The sequence below is a fragment of the Mus pahari genome, chromosome 15 (assembly GCF_900095145.1).
Source record: "Mus pahari chromosome 15, PAHARI_EIJ_v1.1, whole genome shotgun sequence".
Taxonomy (NCBI): Eukaryota; Metazoa; Chordata; class Mammalia; order Rodentia; family Muridae; genus Mus; species Mus pahari.
In genome coordinates, this window is record NC_034604.1 from 8,842,080 (window position 1) to 8,860,652 (window position 18,573).

General features: G+C 45.6%; 1 protein-coding gene across 1 annotated transcript in view; it reads left to right on the plus strand.

The window, feature by feature from the left end:
* Lama3 (laminin subunit alpha 3) overlaps window positions 1-12,394 on the plus strand; it is a 240,668-nt gene extending 228,274 nt beyond the window's left edge. The window contains exons 69-75 of the mRNA XM_021215025.2: window positions 1,457-1,640; window positions 3,985-4,125; window positions 7,580-7,739; window positions 7,841-7,971; window positions 10,146-10,239; window positions 11,287-11,406; window positions 12,113-12,394. Coding sequence (XP_021070684.1) covers window positions 1,457-1,640; window positions 3,985-4,125; window positions 7,580-7,739; window positions 7,841-7,971; window positions 10,146-10,239; window positions 11,287-11,406; window positions 12,113-12,258 — 976 coding nt within the window. The 3' untranslated portion in view covers window positions 12,259-12,394. The remainder of the gene's footprint in view (window positions 1-1,456; window positions 1,641-3,984; window positions 4,126-7,579; window positions 7,740-7,840; window positions 7,972-10,145; window positions 10,240-11,286; window positions 11,407-12,112) is intronic.
* Window positions 12,395-18,573: the final 6,179 nt, after the last annotated feature.

An 18,573-nucleotide genomic window follows, 5' to 3' on the forward strand; every position in this document is an offset into this window, starting at 1 on the left:
CTTAGACATGAACCCCAGGGAATGAGTATAAACATCTCTACGGCCTTTTCAAGATGTACCGCCATGAACTTGTTGATGGCCCCACACACCATAGACTATTCAAGAAACAAAACTCCCTGCCTGTATCCTCAGCAGCCAACACAATGCCTTCTGCACACTGAACACTCAGTAGCTATTTGTTGGGTGATTAAACAGTTTTGATAGATGGTTTGATGGATGGATGCATAGGAATCTTCATATACAGTAAAGCTTGCTTTGCTCAATTTGGAAATGATATGAAACCATCATATAAAGTAATGCTAGCTCTCAAGTTTTGGCTACATAATATTTTGTAATTCCTCTTCCAGGAGAGTTGAGGTCTGGGAGTCAGGGCAACGGGGAGAGCAGAAGGTGAATCTGTACTCCTGTGCTTTGTGTTAAGTATGTCCCATAGAGAGAAAATGCTCATCTGACATCCAATCACATTCTCACTAGTCAAGCTGCACCCCCGGTCCTCCTCCAAGTTCCCTCCCTGTGAAACTGTACAAATAGAAAGTATGTTTGTTGGGTTTAAACAGTTTGTATTAGTGAGAGAGCTAATCTGGTCACAAAAAGAAATGCTGTGTGGTTCCATTTGCATGAGGTACCAAGAGCATCTGCTGAGGCAGAAGTAGAAGGGTGGGCTAGACACTAAGCAAAGGGAGGACAGAGAGCTGCTGGGAAAAGTGGAGTCTGTGCTTCACACAGGGAGGAGCAAAGGGAGGACAGAGAGCTGCTGGGAAAGGTGGAGTCTGTGCTTCACACAGGGAGGAGCAAAGGGNAGAGCTGCTGGGAAAGGTGGAGTCTGTGCTTCACACAGGGAGGAGCAAAGGGAGGACAGAGAGCTGCTGGGAAAGGTGGAGTCTGTGCTTCACACGAGGAGGAGCACCACAGATGGTTTGTGCAACATTATAAATTAACTCAACCCTAATGAACTGGACACTTAGAAGTGGTGGCCATGGTAAATTCAGATGAATTGTACCATAATTTTAATGTTGATTTAAAAGACCAAGTATGTTTCTTCTTCCCACATGCTAGGACTTATACCACTAGCTAAACTGTGCAATAGACAATCTGTGCAATTCCCTAACATAGTAAAGAAACTGTACAACAATACTATTAACATCTAGTATGTTCTGCCTTCTGGAAGTCCCTTGTCTCTGGGAAGTAGGCTTACCCCCACTCTTCTGAGATGCAGGGAACTGAAAGTATATATTTCCTTCACTGGCCATTTCTTTCCTTTTTATTTATTTTTTGGTTGGTTTTGTTTTGTTTTGCTTTGTTTTTGAGAAAAGATATAACTGCTGTATACCTAAAAACCTCTAGGCAGCCCTGGTTGGTATCAGATTTCTAGTCGCTCTGCCTCCGGAGTTCTGAGAACTGGGGTTGCAGGCCAGCATGGCCAAGTCTTGTTTCCTGTGTCTTTCTTTACCTGCAGGTTACAGTTCTCTTTGGACATACAGACAACTTCCTCCAGGGGGCTGGTGTTTCACACAGGCACCAGGGACTCCTTCGCGGCTCTCTATATCTCGGAAGGCCATGTCATCTTTGCTTTGGGGGCAGGAGGGAAGAAACTGAGGCTCAGGAGCAAGGAGAGATACCACGACGGGAAGTGGCACACGGTGAGCGCTGGGTCGGTGTAACAATGGTGTGAGCGTGTTGAAATAATCCAAAATCCAAAATGATCCAGGCATTTTGAGCAAAGACATAGAACTTCAAGTAGAAAATTTCATGCCCATCCTCTTGTAACAGATTACAGTCAAAATACTAAGTATATTATGTAGAATTTCTGTCTGTATGTATATTAAACATGAATGAAGTTTCCATTTAGATTTGAGTCCTATCCAGAGATATCTCATTTTATATATATATATATATATATATATATATATATATATATATATTCCAAAATCAGAAAACAGACTATAATGCTTATGGTCCCAAACATTTGAGAGAAGAGATCCTCAGTCTGTACTTCGGGCTGGTATTGTTGTGGCCAAAATTAAGAGTCCAGAATATTACCAGGAGCCCCGCCATATGCACAGGGAGAACTTCTGTGGTTAGGGGTGTCGAATGCCTAGAATCTTGAAACAAAGACTCTCTCTCTCTCTCTCTCTCTCTCACACACACACACACACACACACACACACACACGCACGTGCACACACACACACACACACACACACACACCATGGATTTGCTTTGTACCAGATGACCTTGTACTCAGAGATCTCCCTGTCTTAATCTTCCGGGATTCATAGCCACTATGCCTCAAGATCTCCATGCCAAGATCCAGATCAGAAACTTCTATCTCCCAGCCTCCAGATTAGGAAAGCAGGTGCGCCTTCCAATTCTGGATTGTAGTTCATTCCAGATATAGTTGAGTTGACAACCAGGAATAGCTACTGCACTAGGTGACCTGATAAGTTCCATTCATTAATATTCAATGAATATTGAAAAGGCTGCTCTCTTAGAGCACATAAGCAAGCAACCATCCCGAGTCAATTGTCAGACACCCGTCTTTTGGCAAAGTGTTAGTTGAAGTTAGACCACAGAGAAGTCAAAGTAGGGTACCACTGAAGAGACAGTGGTTAGGAAAAGGCTCCTGGGGGTGGGGCAACCGCCATGTGAAGCCATGGGGCTGGAGCTAGAGTTCACTCAGTGAGAAGATCACAAAGTTATAAGAGACAAGTTTGGGGCAGGAATCTTTTAACTTAAGCTTCGCAGGGCAAACTAAGGATTTGGGATATTGCTAGCTGTATGTATGTATGTATGTATGTATGTATGTATGTATGTATGTATGTGTGTATGAGTTATTTAACATGGCTAAACATTGAATCTAGGGCCTTGTAGATAGTAGGTAAACACTCTATTGTTGAAGCATATGGTCTCAGCTGCTCACGTTGACCTTGACTCTGCATTGCTCCTACCACAGCCTCATGACAACTATAAAAGATCACCAGGCTGTACCTTCAGGCCTGGCTTTTTTTTTTTTTTTTTTAATTTGTGAGATAGGATCTCACAGTATAGCCCAGGCTGTCCTTGAACTCACTATGTAACCCAGACAGACCTAGAACTTTTGACCTTCCTATATCAGCTCCAGTAGCTTGGGTTAACAGGCACGTGCCACTACACCCTGCTGGGACTTTGGAGTCTATTACAAGTGTCTGTGAAGCTTTTTTTTTTTTTTGTCTGTGAAGCTTTTGAAGTGACTTAACAGTCTCTTTGGCTGAAGAAATTAGACTGGGGCCCAGACGGACACGGTTGCCCTTACCTAGAAAGCCATAGTGGGAGTGGGGAGCAGTAGGGTTGGGGTGTACCCTGAAGGAAGGGTAAGAGGGACAGATGTTGGGCTGTACATGAAGTGAGAATGAAGAAAGAGGACAGTTGGGCTAGTGGCAGGGCCAGCAGAGAGGGGGGAAGGAGAGAGGGGAAGAGGGTGTTAGTGAGCGAGTGAACGAGTGAGCTGTCTGGGGACAATTTAGACCTCTATGATGTCACTGGAACTGGGAGTCTTTAGCTGAAGCCACCACTGTGAGAGCAGACACGAATTCAAACTTGTAGCAGAGAGCGCTTGCCACTCATGTTGCAGGAGGCACATCAGTTTCTGCCTGTTCCAGGAGCCGTGCCCGGACTTACCCTCCCCTCAGCTCTGCACAGACCATTCACCTTTAGTCACAGTCTGTGCCCTTGGTTGTTCAGCCTTTGTTTACATTTCTAGATCCGTTGTGTCTATTGAGTGTTCCATTTTCAAGCTGGTTCCATAACTCTGCTTTCATCTCAGCTGTTTAATACCTGACATCATCTCACCGAAAATGCTCATGCTAATAAACAAGAGACCTTTCTCTGCTTGTGAAGCTACTGAAGGAAGGAAACTCCCTCCCTTTTGAAGTTTCCTATGACCACTAGTAAAATCTGTCACAGGTTGACAGAGGTATACCATTGAATCTTCTCTTTGTTCTGAAGGTGGTGTTTGGACTGAGTGGAGGAAAGGCGCGCCTGGTGGTGGATGGGCTAAGGGCCCAGGAAGGCAGTTTGCCGGGAAATTCTACCGTCAGCCCCAGAGAACAGGTTTACCTGGGGTTGTCACCATCAAGAAAGTCAAAGGTAAAGCTAGAAAACTAGTTATTCTCGGCATAACTCTAACTTTTATCATCACAAGAGCCATTTAAGACTTGTAAATCCTTTAAATGATTGTTTGATATGTCTCATGTTCACAAGCCCACAGAGAAAGCGCCCACTGCATTCCCAAGCCTGTGTATAAGGTCCAGGCTGAGACGCAGGCATGGAAGAAGTGACTGTGGCTTCTCTATGACCTTAGAAACATAACTCTCTTAGCTTCTCTTCCAGGGAAGAGGTGTGTGGGTATTTTGTTTGCATGTATGTCTATGCATCGCATGCGTGCCTGGTCCCTGTGGAGGCTAGAAGAGAGCATCAGATTCCCCAGGGACTAGACTTATAGATGGCTACGAACTGCCATGTGGATGCTGGGGGTTAAATCTAGTCCCCCAGAAGAACAGCCGGTGCTCTTAACCATTGAGTCATGTCTCCAGCCTGTGGCAGAGGTTAGGGTGATATGTCCCAAGCTTTGGCAGTCTCTGCCACATTTGCAGAATGGTAGCAAAAGCATGTACTTCCTACCTTGCTGCCTGTCAGCTTGCTGTGAATCAAAATGTACTTAAAGGGTCGTTTTTCTTTTATAAGTGGAAACCCAATGTCCTTTATCATAAATAGTAACCACAGAAGTCAGCACATGGAAGTGAAGCAGCATCTTCAACATCTAGCCAGATAGCTTGACCTGGGTTTGCAAAGAAATCAAGAGGGCATGAGGCATATTCGCATCGGCACAAAGCCAATGCATACCCTTTCCTAGTCAGAAGGTTTCAAAGAGTCATGAAGTAGAAGGTACGTGTGCAGGAGAGAGGATACTTGGTGGGTGAGGGCCTAGGATGAATCTTTAGCCGAATGGGAAACACAAAGGTAGATCTTTATGCCCACATATACATCTTACTGTTCTTCAGGGCCTGAAATGATAGTATAAGCTTAAGACCCAAACTTGGTATATGGCTAAGGGACAGTTGAGAGTCCTCGGACACAAAGATGAGTTACAATTTACTGTCCTTGTCAAGTTCAAAAGTCCTCTGTGCTTGTTCTCTTCCTCTGTCTCTGCTCCCACCCTACCAAGGTGCTGGCCTCACCTGGTGTGCCTACCTACATATGTGACCTTTCCTATAGCATTGAAGGTCAGTGATGCTGTGAGCAGCTCAAGTCTAGAATGCATCTTTCACCCAATGTAGTTTCTGCCCCTTCCTCAGGACCTGGTGTGATGTTTGTTTGCACTGAGTTAGGTAGGGCACAGACTAAACTCCAGGCCTGAAAAAAGACATAATTAAAGCAGACCCTGCACCAGCTTAGATTTTAGTGTTTTAGGGTGACTCAGTCAAAGCTGGGATACGATGTGGCCCACTCTTTGTACCAAAGCCACAAGAAGGAACAAAGTAACATTATTTTCTACTACATTTGTATGCAATAACTTTGCTGTGTCTCATGAATGATTCATGCCATTTATGTATGATATGCAATATGGTGTGTATGGCATATGCTAAGGGGGAATCCTTACTGTTAACACTGACTTTTCTTCAACCTCTAAACCTATTTTCCTCTCAGAGAAAAATCACAGAGCAGAGAGACTACTCAAGGTTATGATTAGGTTTTTGACCTGACTCAGAACTGGATGTTCTTCCAGAGGTCCTGAGTTCAATTCCCAGCAACCACATGGTGGCTCACAACCACCTATAATATGATCTGATACCCTCTTCTGGCATACAGATGTACATGTAGATAGAGCACCCATAACAGAAAATAAATAAATAAATAAATCTTGTTAATAAAAGCCAAACACCGATCAACCAACAAAACAAACAAACAAAAACCAAACCCCAAACCTTGTTAATCACAAGGTACAGATGGTAGCACCTATTTACAATATTGTCTCTGAAGAACTTTTAGTCTACATACAAAGTAATGGATTTTATGACATGGTCTCTTGGCCCAGATGCTTTGGGCCTGTGACAAGATGGGACATCACAGTAGGGAATGTCTAGTGGGGCAAAACCACCTGCCTTCAGGTGGTTAGGAAGCATAAACGAGAGGGGAGCACCAGGGTCCCAGTACCCCTTGGATGAGCATGCCACCAGTGAGCTCATTGCCTCCTAAAGGGTGTTCAACCTTCTAGAAATGGCACAGATAGGCAAGTATGGCCTTTGGGACAGCTGAGATTCCAACCATAGGAATATAAAATCCAATACCGGTTCCAAACAACATAAGTGCAGCCAGCCCCGGGGATTCGCTGTTGGGTCACGGCCTGTCCTGTTGTGTCTGCACTTGGTTTCAATGCAGAACTCTGTCGTCTAGTGTGATAAATGTATTTATCATGGAAAAATATACAGGAAACTGCATTAAGTACTGTCTCATTGCTGTGACAAAATGCCCGCCGATGGTAACTTTGGGGGGAGTTAACTGTCTCCCATTTCTGAGACACAGTTCGTCAAAGTGCAGCTGGGTTTCAAATCTGAAGCCCTCAGCCAATGGGATGATGCCACCTACATTTACGGTGGATTTTCCATCTCCATTAACTTCATCTAGAAACCTCCTCACAGACATGCCCAGTGGCTTACCTATCAGATCATTCCAGATCCCATCAAGGTGACAACGTTAACCATCATAAAAACTAACACTGCCACTGACACCACAAGCATCTCTAAGGTCACTGTGCTCCCTTAAGGTTAGGGAATTTAGGAGTGTTTTGAGAATCTGACAAATGTGCTACAGTCCTTTCCCCTGGGGTGGGGATAGAATGCGCATATCTGCTATAGACAGTATGTGAGCATCTGCTGTGTACCACAAGGTATTTATTGTGAACCCTCAGAAACCTGGGTCCAGAGTGGGAGCTCTTATTCAAAGCCCACCTCAGGCATGCAGTGGGTACCCCACAAGGTACTAATAGGGTGCACAGAATCTTCTTTGGACTTCACAGCACTCATAGTTTGTTGGCAGTATACCGAGCCTAGCTATATAGGAAAGTATCTTGCACTTTATTATTTGGGGAACATTTTGGCCCCGTTTTTAGTCAGCTGCCTGGCAATAAACTAGCATGCTAGCTCACAAGGCCCTAAGAAAAGGTTTGCACCAACAAAGAACGGTGAGGCATGTAAACTGTGAGGTGGAATTTTCCCCGTGCTGCAGCTCAGTCTCCATGAAGCAGAGTCAGGTTGACCCTCCTGGTGCCTATTTGAACACAGCTAACCATGTCCAACCAGCCCATGCCCAGCATTTGAATAAGTGGCACCTTTAAACTTTAACTTCCCACCAAGCCCCTCGTTTACAGATTTCCTTAGATACCTGACAAGAAGACAAAGGGAACAGTCAGGACCCCCCGACTCTCTAAAGCAGGAAGAAGGAATCTTCTAGAATCTCCTTTCTCCGCTAAGCTACATGCCATCCACCTCAGCTTCTCTGGGAATTACATGCCATGAACTTTCTATCCTCTGCTTCATTACAGAGCCTCCCCCAGCACAGTTTTGTGGGGTGTCTGAGGAACTTCCAGTTGGACTCAAACCCTCTGGATTCCCCCTCTGCGAGGTCTGGGGTATCCCCCTGCTTGGGTGGCTCTCTGGAGAAAGGCATTTATTTCTCCCAAGGAGGAGGTCACGTGGTCCTAGGTAAGGAGCAGTTGGTAGAGCCCATGTCTGTGAGTCTGAAGAACTCTGTCCTCTTTCCTTAATCATGGTGTTTTAACTGTTTCTCTTTCTTTCTTTGGAAGCCAATTCCGTGTCCTTGGGGCCAGCACTTACGCTCACTCTCAGCATTCGCCCACGAAGTCTCACCGGGGTCTTAATGCACATCGCGAGTCAATCTGGACAGCACTTAAGCGTCTACATGGAGGCAGGGAAGGTATGCAGCCCGATGCGTTCATGGGAGGGGGAGGGAGTCCACTTTGTCCTCTCTTAACCGGTCTGAGGATAGGTACAGGCAGAGTGCAACGGTGTACCTATGACACCTGGTTTGGAGATTAACTTTCCTTTTTTTTTTTTTATTAGCAAGTTGTTATTATAGTATTCTCTGCTTCATCTTTAAACTGGGAAAGCTCAAACAACATTGTGAATTCTGGTGACACCACTTAGCTAAAGGGTACTGAGGCTGCTGCTCAAGTTCCTCTGGGCCCAGCTTCAGTATCTACAAAACACAGATAATAATTCCACCCTCTGGGTCCTGAGCAGGCCGGTCCTCGCTTAGCTTCTGACGTCAGACAAGATCGGATACCCTCGGGGTAGCATGGCTGCAGACAAACGTGGCTAGTTCTCAATCCTCAGGCTTCTGTCAAGAGTAGAGGAAACGCCACACAGCCTGCCCATGCTGACACCCTCCCTGTCACCCTCAAGTCACATCCATGCCTGGGGCCCTGAGCCATGGAGTCCACTCTGGACCCTTTGTCCTCTCTGCAGGCCTTGTGCTCTGGCCTTCAGCTAAGCTGCTGGCTGGCTCCCACACCACCTCTCCATCTTTGCACGGACTTTCCCTCCACTGATGCGCTTGCGCTGTGTGTCGCCACCACTCACAGGCCTGAGTCAATAACCTATTTTCAACACTCACATTATATCTCTTTAAAATGGAACCCTTCTAAAAATCTTCTCTGCAGCTAAGGCCTGTGTCAAAGATGACTGCTGGACCCTTTCATTTTGCTCTCTCCAACTTATTAAAACTGGGGGAGTGCGTCCCAGATGACAATCAAACAGCTCAAATGGCTACAGTACCTTCTTGCCCCTTTCCAGGGATCAAAATCCAGATCCTCTGACACTCTGTGCAAGGAGTCTCTTTCATGGTTAAATCCCTGGTTCCCAACCCCCATGTCATTTTTTTGGAAGTTTTTGTCATCATCATTTAATTATACACAGTAATGTGTTTTCCTCTGACATTTCTGAATGTGAGGGCAATGACTTTAGATCATATTTACCTGTGAGTCTCTCTCGGCCCCTCCTACTCCTCTCTTCTGCTTTCTTGTCTTTTTGGTTTGGGAGACCCAGTGAATTCATCTGGTTTTGCTGACAGGCATGGGTGAGAGTTGTTTCCAGGAATACAAGCAACTTGCCAGTGCCTGCATCTCTGAAAATAAATAAATAAATAAATAAATAAATAAGACACTCCTCCCTCAGCAGCCAACGAGTGCCCATAGATCCTCACACTAAGCTGTAGATGTTAAGTCAGTGTGAGTCTCCAGTCATGCAAAGGAAGAAACAACTTCCGGTGTGTGTGGAGGGCACGTGGTGGAGGGGACGTGGTGGCTGGCTGTTCAGAGAAGGATATTTGGAAGGGTCTTCAGTGACACCTTCCGGAAAGGAAGTGATGTCAAGAAAACAAAAATCATGACTTGGTGACCTTCCTAACTGCAAGGACATTGGTCAGCCCAAAATCTGATTGAGAGTAGCCCGCCCTATGTAGTAACAGGCAAATCAGATGTAAATGATGTATAAGCACACTTATTATAGCCGTCTCATTATAGTCACTTTGACTCAACCTTTAGAAGATCCTGAAGGAGTCCCCAACATGGAATGTGGGAAGGTGGGATTCTGCCAACAACGTATCACGTGCCCGGCACCTGACACATGTCCTGTCAAATACAACCTATAGCTTAATGTCATGGATGAGAGCCCTCTGGTCTGCAGAGCACTAGGGGCTTATTATAACTGGGTGGTCCTTGCAGCAAGTGTGAACCCTCCACCAGAAGTTTTAGCCTCCACACTTTCAACAGTCTCTGCTGCATCCTAATTGCTGAGGAGAGTGGCGGGTGTTTGTCAGGAACCTCTGAGGGCTGAGAGAGGACGGGGAAGCCCATTGCTCTTATCAGGAATCCTAGGCAGGGCCTGGGCTTATTGTTCGGTTGGTTTGCCTGGAAGAAGTGTGAAAGAGAATTCTTTGGAAGCTTTGGACATTGTGTGGTCACCTGATACAGGAGATAGAGGGCCAACATCTAGCATGCTTCCAGGCTGCCTGTGTGCAGGGAAGATGGCTGGGAGAGCTGGCTCCACGTACCCTTCTGAAGGAAATAGCCAAATGTGTATGTGTTTCAGGTCACAACCTCTATGAACAGTGAGGCAGGTGGGACCGTGACATCAATTACACCGAAGCGATCTCTGTGTGATGGGCAATGGCACTCGGTGGCAGGTATGGCACCGGTAACCTTTGTACACACACGGAAACCCTTTAACCTGTGTTTGAACTTCTCAAAGGCAGCCCCAGTCTGTCCACTGGGAGGGTTGGGCTGGGCCGGGTACTATAACCAGACCCCCGGTTTTCTTATCTGAGTCAACTCAACTGTGTTTAGATTATTTCATAGCTTTTGTCTGTAACTCGAAGAGTGTGCTGAGTTTGGGGTATGGAGGACTTTCCTCAGCCTGGCCCCACCCAGGAAACGGATAAGATGCTTTAGTCTTTAAGAAAGTAATAACATTGCGATTTGCATTTTGAACTATATGCTTCTGAACTCCTCAGGGGCAATGGCAACAACAAGAAGCCCAATTTCTAGGGATAGACAGAAGGCTCAGTGGGTCAGAGCATCTCTTGCTCTTCTAGGGCCTAGTGTGATTCCCAAAGCCTACACTGAGTGGGTCACAACTGCCTGTGCCTCTAAATCCAGGGGATTCGTGCCCTCTTCTGGCTTCTCAGGCACTGCACTCACAAACAGATTCACACAGTCAGACAGACAGTCAAACAGACAGACAGACAGATACACACACACACACCTGCACACACCTGTGGAAGCCAGAGGCTAAACTTGGCTTTCATTCCTCAGGTGCTAACCACCTTGTTTTTTGAGACAGGGTCTTACTGGCCTGGGTTCACTCATAGTCTGGGCTGGCTGGTGAGCGCGCCACAGAAATCTGCCTGTCTCTGCCTCCCGGGCACTGAGATTGCAACAGTCCACCTCCACACTTGGCATTGTTTGGTTTCCAGGCGGTCTCGGAGCTTGAACTCAGATCCTCACGCTTGCACAGCAGGCACTAAACCGACTCAGCTGTCTCCTCAACCCTATGGACTCATTGGAGGGATCCAATTTAGTAATGGCTGCTCTTGAATAGGGTGTTGCATTTCTACCCAAGGCTGAGCAAGTGCCTTCAAACAGTGCCCCTGAGGGTCTAGTGGGAGTTCAAACAAAGACGATGGTGACGTGGGGGTGCACATGTCAGAACTAACCAGCTTCCTTTCATCCAGTCTCCATTAAACAGCACGCCCTGCATCTGGAACTGGATACAGACAATAGTTACACAGCTGGACGGCTTTCCTTCCCACCGAACAGCACCCGAGGGTCACTACACATCGGAGGCGTCCCAGGTAAATAACTCTAGTCCCAACTTTACACCCATGTTAGAGCCCAGCAGCTCTTGACATCTTCTCAACCCAATAGCTAAGGTGTCCCAGTGTTTGAGTAAGGAGAAGGGAATTCCTGCACAGTGGAGGTGGCAAGGCCCTTTGCCTCAGCATCTAGGCACATCTCAGGGTAGTGCAGGCCACATGACCACTGCTTCCTCTGGTCCCAAGCCTGTCATTTATAACCCTCCCTTAAAAGGCTTCATTAAGTCAGAAGCCAATGTCAGCAAATAATCAAGAAAGCCGGTGAGAAATAATGGTCTCTCTTCCCCTAAGCAATGAGGTGACTGCTGAGATCAAGTGGGAGAATGGGGCAGGCTGAGACAGTCACCTTCAAAGACTGAAATGTTGCCTGAAAGGGCCCTTTTTATTCTTTCTTGTTGTATTTCCTTCAGGTAATCTGCTCATTAATTTTATAGTCCTTTCATGACCCATAAAAGGTAGCAGAGTTGAGAGTTATTATCTGTTGATTCGAGCTGTAGGAATTCCTTCCCTAGAGGCAAGGAACAGTTTTGCTACCTCTATATCACAGAAGGCAGGAGGTCCGGAGATGGCCAGGTGGGCAGGGCCATGGGGTCTCTGGCTCTTTCTAATAATGTTCTTAACCCTCCACATTCATTCATTCCATGGTATGAACTATCCACCGAGTGCCTCTTCCTTTCTCTTTCAGACAACATGAAAATGCTTACACTCCCTGTGTGGAACTCATTTTTTGGCTGTCTGAAGAATATTCAAGTAAACCACATCCCTGTCCCTATCACAGAAGCCACGGAAGTCCAAGGTTCTGTCAGCCTGAACGGCTGCCCTGACCACTAACTCTACCCAGCAAGAGAAGTCACCTTTGGGAGCACCCCTCCCCCATTCAAAGCCAACAAGCTGGCAAGCACACAGTGCTGTACGGAGCACTGTCATTCTGAGTTCCAACCACACCCACCCATCGCTCTGTCTTTCAGTGGCACACATGCATTTTATATCAAAATCTCATGTCATGAAGAAAATGAGCAAATTGTTATTCAAACATTCACACACTTTAGTTAATATTATTTTTTCCACTAAGAATTATATGCCTTTTAGAGAACGTTTTTCCCCAATTGCTAAAAAGAACATCTTGTTTAGAGCCCTTTATGAATACAAAACTTTAAAACATGTTAAATTGCTACAGTTCATTGGGATTAAATAAATACAATGCACTCTTCAAATTATGATGTTTTATAAGCAAGGAAACCAAGGACTGGTGATCACTGATAATTAAATCTTCAGCACTTGCTCAAGGTGTTATCTGCTACATGATTTTCTACAAATAATTGTTGAGCATGTACTGAGAGGTTATTTGCATGCTCCGTGTGTGAACTACAATAACGTCTAATAAGTAAGTCCTGCCCTTAGGGGCATGCACTTCAATTGGAGAGACATATAATATTCATAAATTAGGAACTAACAAGGTGAAATACTGAGCCCCTAATGTTAATGAGGCTCACAGGCTCCTCAATCCTTGCCTCCCCCAATCTTCTACAAACCAGGTCTAAATTATTATCAATTCTTTGAGAACCAAAACCATCTAAGTATAGGTTCTAATATGAATGTAAATCCTATAATTAAAGCTTTATGTATCATTGTGCACAAATACAGAGGCCAGAGCACAACCTGAGTGTCTCCTTCAACTGCATTCCACCTGATTTCTGAGACAAGGTCTTTCACTGACTCCAGGGCTCAAATTTTTGACTGGGGTTTGGTGCCGAGCAGGCCTTCCTGGCGTCCTCCCATCTCCATCCCACAGTACTGGGGTTATGGATATGTGCCTCGATTTTGGACAGATACTGGGGATCTGGGCTCAGATCTTCATGCTTGTACAGCAAATATTTTACCTACCAAGCCATCTAGACAGCTTGATGGTTGAAGCTGTCTTGATTACAGGAAGCCAACAGGAACCAATCAGAATGAGAAAGCAGTTTTATCTATAAAATAATGCATGATACAACAGACCAGCATTATTACCCAGAACCACTATTCTTTTTTCCGTAACAAAAAAATAGAAATATTGGGTATAAGAAAATTGGGTCCAGTAAGACAAACTGGGTATAATAACCCTATGTTCTTCTTATAGCTGTCTGCTCGCGCTCTGCTTCTGAAATTGAGTCACAGCCCTGTTCTTCCATGTTCTTCCCCCCACGGTCCTCAGAGTATACTTTCCATCAACCCCAGCTGCACATCACTGGAGTGTTCTCCTGAGGGGCAGCTAATTCCCTACCACCGCAGATGCTTAGTGGAAGCAGAGTGGTAGGTAATCTGTAGGGACATTGTGCCAGTTCTCGGGCTGAACTGCCTGGCCATACGTCAGCGGCTTCAGAATACATTGATTTTCAGATTTAAAAAAAAAAAAATCCTTATTGGTGGTCTTGGCGTCTACTCGCCTCCTCAGTGCTGTCTATCAGCAGCAGGTCTTCACAACACACGACCTCTCTCCTCCGTTCTCGATGTCACCCAACACTCATTAGTGGTTGCTTGTAAGCAATTTGTACACTCACAGTGGGACAGCTACTTCTTTTTTTTTTTAATATGTTTTTACTTTTGTGCACATTGGTGTTTTCCCTGTATTTATGTCTGTGCATCATGTGCATACAGTGCCTGCCAGAACAGGGTGTCAGATCTCCTGGGTTGGAGTTACATTACAGATATCTGTGAGCTGCTATGTAGGCATTGGGAATTCAACCCACATCCTCTAAAACAGCAACAAGTGTTCTTAATCACCGAGCCAGCTCTCCAGCCCTGATAGTTCTTTATTGACTAATCGCTGTGATTTTTTTCTCTCCCATCTGTAACAGCATAGAGAACAGCCACCCATCTGAGTTTGCTGAATAAATCCCAGCCACCAATGTCCAGCAGAGCATCTGGGTGAATTCAGCCAGGGGAGTATCAATGTGGCCGTTAGAGATGTGTGTTCCCTGTGAAGGGTGTTTCTGTCCCGGCAGTGAGCCATTGTGGGAGTTGTCTGTCAAACCCGAGCACAGTGCAAACAGGAGCACAGAGGGGGCGTGCCTTGGGGAGCTCAGCAGGGACAGCAAGCAGATCTCTGACCTTGTCAGCATGATGACTCCATTGGTTCCTGCTATGGTCTGGGTAGTGTGTCCACTGAAGGTACAAACATTTGGTCCTCCAGGTCAGGGACTAGGAGGTGCTATGAACTTTCATTAGGAAGTGGAGTTGAGAAATCCTTAGGTCACTTGGAGATATTGCTTAGAAAGTATTATGGGGGTGCCCCATCCTTTCTGTGTTTCCTGCCTGCTCCCCCTGCCACAACCTCCCACCACAGAGGGCTACCGCTGACATTACCAAACTGAGCTGCTGAAGACATCATGCCCTCAAACTGAGGTACATGCCTCCTCTCTAGGAAGTCTGTTACCTCATTTACTTGTGAATGTTACCTCATTCATTCACACCTGATGAACATGGTTCCCTGTGAGGTTTGGAAACAGCTCATCTTAGGGAAAAAAACATCGAATACTTAAAGATCAACTCATAAGGTGCCATTCTGAGTCTGCTCCTGTCAGCAATTCTCTGGGTACCTGTTGACCTCACTCCTCCATATACAAGGCTCTCTGTGGCTCCATCTCAGAGGCAAATAGCACACAGTAGAACACAACTTTCCCTTCTAGACAGAAGTGGTCTCGCCCATAGAGAGCTCTGACTCAGTCAGCTCCTTTAGCCAATCTTCCTACTTCCACCCCTACTGTCAGGCTAGAAAACACCAAAACCCAACCCTGCCCCAACAACTAAACTTCTTCCAGTTTCCAAGGTCTCTGTCCATGTTTTCTGTTGCTGTGATAAAACACTGACCAAAACTAACTTGGGGAAAGAAAGGATTTGGGTCACATTTCCATGTCACAGTCTATCACTGAGGATACTCTGGGCAGGGATGGAGGCAGAGGAATGTTGCTTGGTGGCTTGCTCCCTCTGGGTTGCTCAGCTACCTTTCTTATCAACCCTGGTCCACCTGCTTAGGGGATAGTACTACCCACAGTAGACTGGGCTCTCCTATATCAATCAGCCATTAGAAAAATGTCCCAGAGACACAGCCACAGGCCACTCTGATCTAGACAATTTCCAAGTCACTCTGGGTTGTGTTAAGTAGACAGCTGAGTGTAGGTATGGTAGAGTGGCCCTGAAAAGATTTAGTTATTTTGTAGGTGTGATGACTTTGAGCCAACACATGAGTGAACAACTTTTGAAACTATATTCTTTTGCTGAATATAAGTGGTATGTGTGTGTGTGTATATATATATATATATATATATATATATATATATATATATGGAAAACTTTGTGGATAAATGCATTTAAAAAATCACCCAAAGGGGCCAAAGAGATGGCTTAGAGGATGAGAGTGCATACTGCTCTTGCAGAAGATCCAGGTTTGGCTCACGACTGCCTGCAACTTCTCCAGTTCTGAGGTATCCAAAATTCTTTGCTGGTTTCCATGAGCACTGCATTCCCGCGCTCAAGCTCCGTGTTTACTCTCTCTCTCTCTCTCTCTCTCTCTCTCTCTCTCTCTCAAAAATAAAATATTTAATGATTGCCTATAATCCCACTAACTCAGAAGTCTGTTTATATTTAGTTATATATCCATTAATATTTTAAAATGAATATGTATTTCCTTATGGGTATGCAATACACTTTCCCTGTGTCTTTAGAAGTAGGTCTTTTCCAGGTCTTTGCAAAGCAAGCATTTCATTCCATCTGATAAAATATTCACAATGTAAACATAATGTAATGTAACTTAATTGGGGATTTCACTATTTTTGAAGTTGTAAGTAAGAGTAAATGAAGATGTCTTATGATATAAATTTATTCTCATAACAATTTCTTAGACGTGAACCCAGTAGCCAAAGGATATGAACATTTTAATGATTGTAGTTAGGTATTGCCAAATTGACTCCCAGAAGAAACATCTATCTTCAGTAAGACACATTTTTAAATGGTCCTAGCTCTTGAGAATATCTCTCCTCCCAAGGCCAGGTTATGGGCCATCAAACCGAGAGCAGCCCTTTGAGCAAGGCAGCCCCTGGTGGTCCAGCACAACCCAGATCACCTTCCCAGAACGCACAGCTAGTTGATGGATGCTTGGCTCTCAGGGACAGACAATTCTACCGATGCTGTAAGAAAATGCAGTGTTACCAGAGTCTCTGGAACTGGCTCGGTTACAGACCAAGAAAGCCAGGACTGCAAAACTGGTCCTGTTCTGAGAGCTTTGTGCCGTTGCCAAGATCAGACCATTTAAAATGGAGCAGGACACCCACAAGAAGATTTGGATCTCTCTCTCTCTCTCTCTCTCTCTCTCTCTCTCTCTCTCTCTCTCTCTNTCCCTCCCTCCCTTCCTCCCTCCCTCCCTCTCTCTCAGCAGCCCTGTGCTTCACTGGTAGATCCAACCGTCTTCTCCTCCAGTGCAGAAGTTTGCATTCACTGTGACTAAAATTCTCAACGCAGTTCTTTCAGGCAAAATTCCAGATTTTGATATTTCTGTGTGAGTGTGTGTGTGTGTGTGTGTGTGTGTGTGTGTGTGTGTGTGTGTGTTTTGCATGATCACGCCATGACACACACATGAAGGTTAAGAGGACAAGCTGCAGGAGTTGATTCTCTCCCGGTGTGTGGTTCCCAGGTATGGAACTCAGGTCATCATGCTGAACAGCAAGTGTCTTTACCTGCTGAGCCGTCTTGCCAGCCCCAATTCTAAGATTTTAGCTGGTAGAAGCCCAAGGCCCCATCCCTTCAACTGCCGTGGCCCCAACACTTAAAACTGATCAGTAAGTACAGATATTTCTGGGGTACTATGTGATGATTCAGTACATATGTGCAGTGTGCGAGCCTCAGCCCAGGGTGACTCATGTCTCCACCTCTTTACACTGCACACTTAGCGTTTCCTAGAAATGGGTCTTCCAAGCTCCTTCTAGGTCATTACAACATATGCAGTAAGTGGCCGGGAAACAGTGTCACCTGGTGTGCCGTGGAACACAAGGACCTACCCCAACCATCCTCCTCCTCCTCCCTCCCAGCTCCTAGTATAGGGACCACCATCTCACTCTCTACCACATGACATACAGAAGAGCTTGTCTTTGTGTGCGTGGCTTATTTTCTTAACATCCTCCAGCTCCATCCATGGTGCCGCAGATAGCTCTGGCATATCTCCTGTACTTGTTCACCTATCACTGGACCCTAATGGATACCTTGGTTCTTGTAGATGGAGCAGCAGTGCACACTGGACGCTCTCCGTGTCGTCTCTTATACTCTGACCTTCTTTCTCCCCTTTGGTTATCAAGCCCAGTAATGGGCGTGCTAGATCATATGGCCATACTGTTTTCCATAAAGGCTGCACTAATTTACACTAGGTAGTGATGTATATGAGCACCCCTTTCTTTCCATCTTACCAGCACTCATTTCCGGATTGATCGTAGTCATTCTGCCTCGGGTGAGGTCATGGCTCACTCTGGTTCTTGTTAGCATTTACCTGATGCGGGCTGGATACTGAGCCATGCTTGGATTCTCTGCCGCTGCCCCTCTGTCCTGCCAGTTGTCTCGTTATTCTGCTGGGTGTTTTTACTCCAGAAGTTGCTTAGTTTGTTATAGTCCTGGTTGTTTATCTTTGTTACCTTGTTTGAGATTATTTCCTTATCCTGACATACTGAATTGTTATCTTGGTTTTCTTCTAGTAGTTTCGTGTCCTTGGCTCATTTTGAGTTAACATTTGTATACAGGCTTCTAATCGATCTTCTGTAAGTCGTGGCACTAATTATTGAGGAGACTGTTCATGCAATACATTTGAAGCATCTTTGTCAAACACCTGGCTATAGATGCATGGGCTGTGTCACTGTCCCATGAGCCAGTTTTTTTGTTTTTTTTTTTAACAGTGCTATACTGTTTGGACTAAGTAGCTTTGTAGGGCGTGTCACATTATTAAAGTGCCTCCTGCTTAGTGCCTCGTGCTCATGATTCATTCGGTGATATTTGGTCCACCATGATTTCTCTCTCGTCTGTGCTTCTCCTGCTCTCCCTCCCCACTTCTCCCATGAGCGACGCTGGCTGGTGGCTTCTCCCACTCTCCCTCCCCACTTCTCCCATGAGCGACGCTGGCTGGTGGCT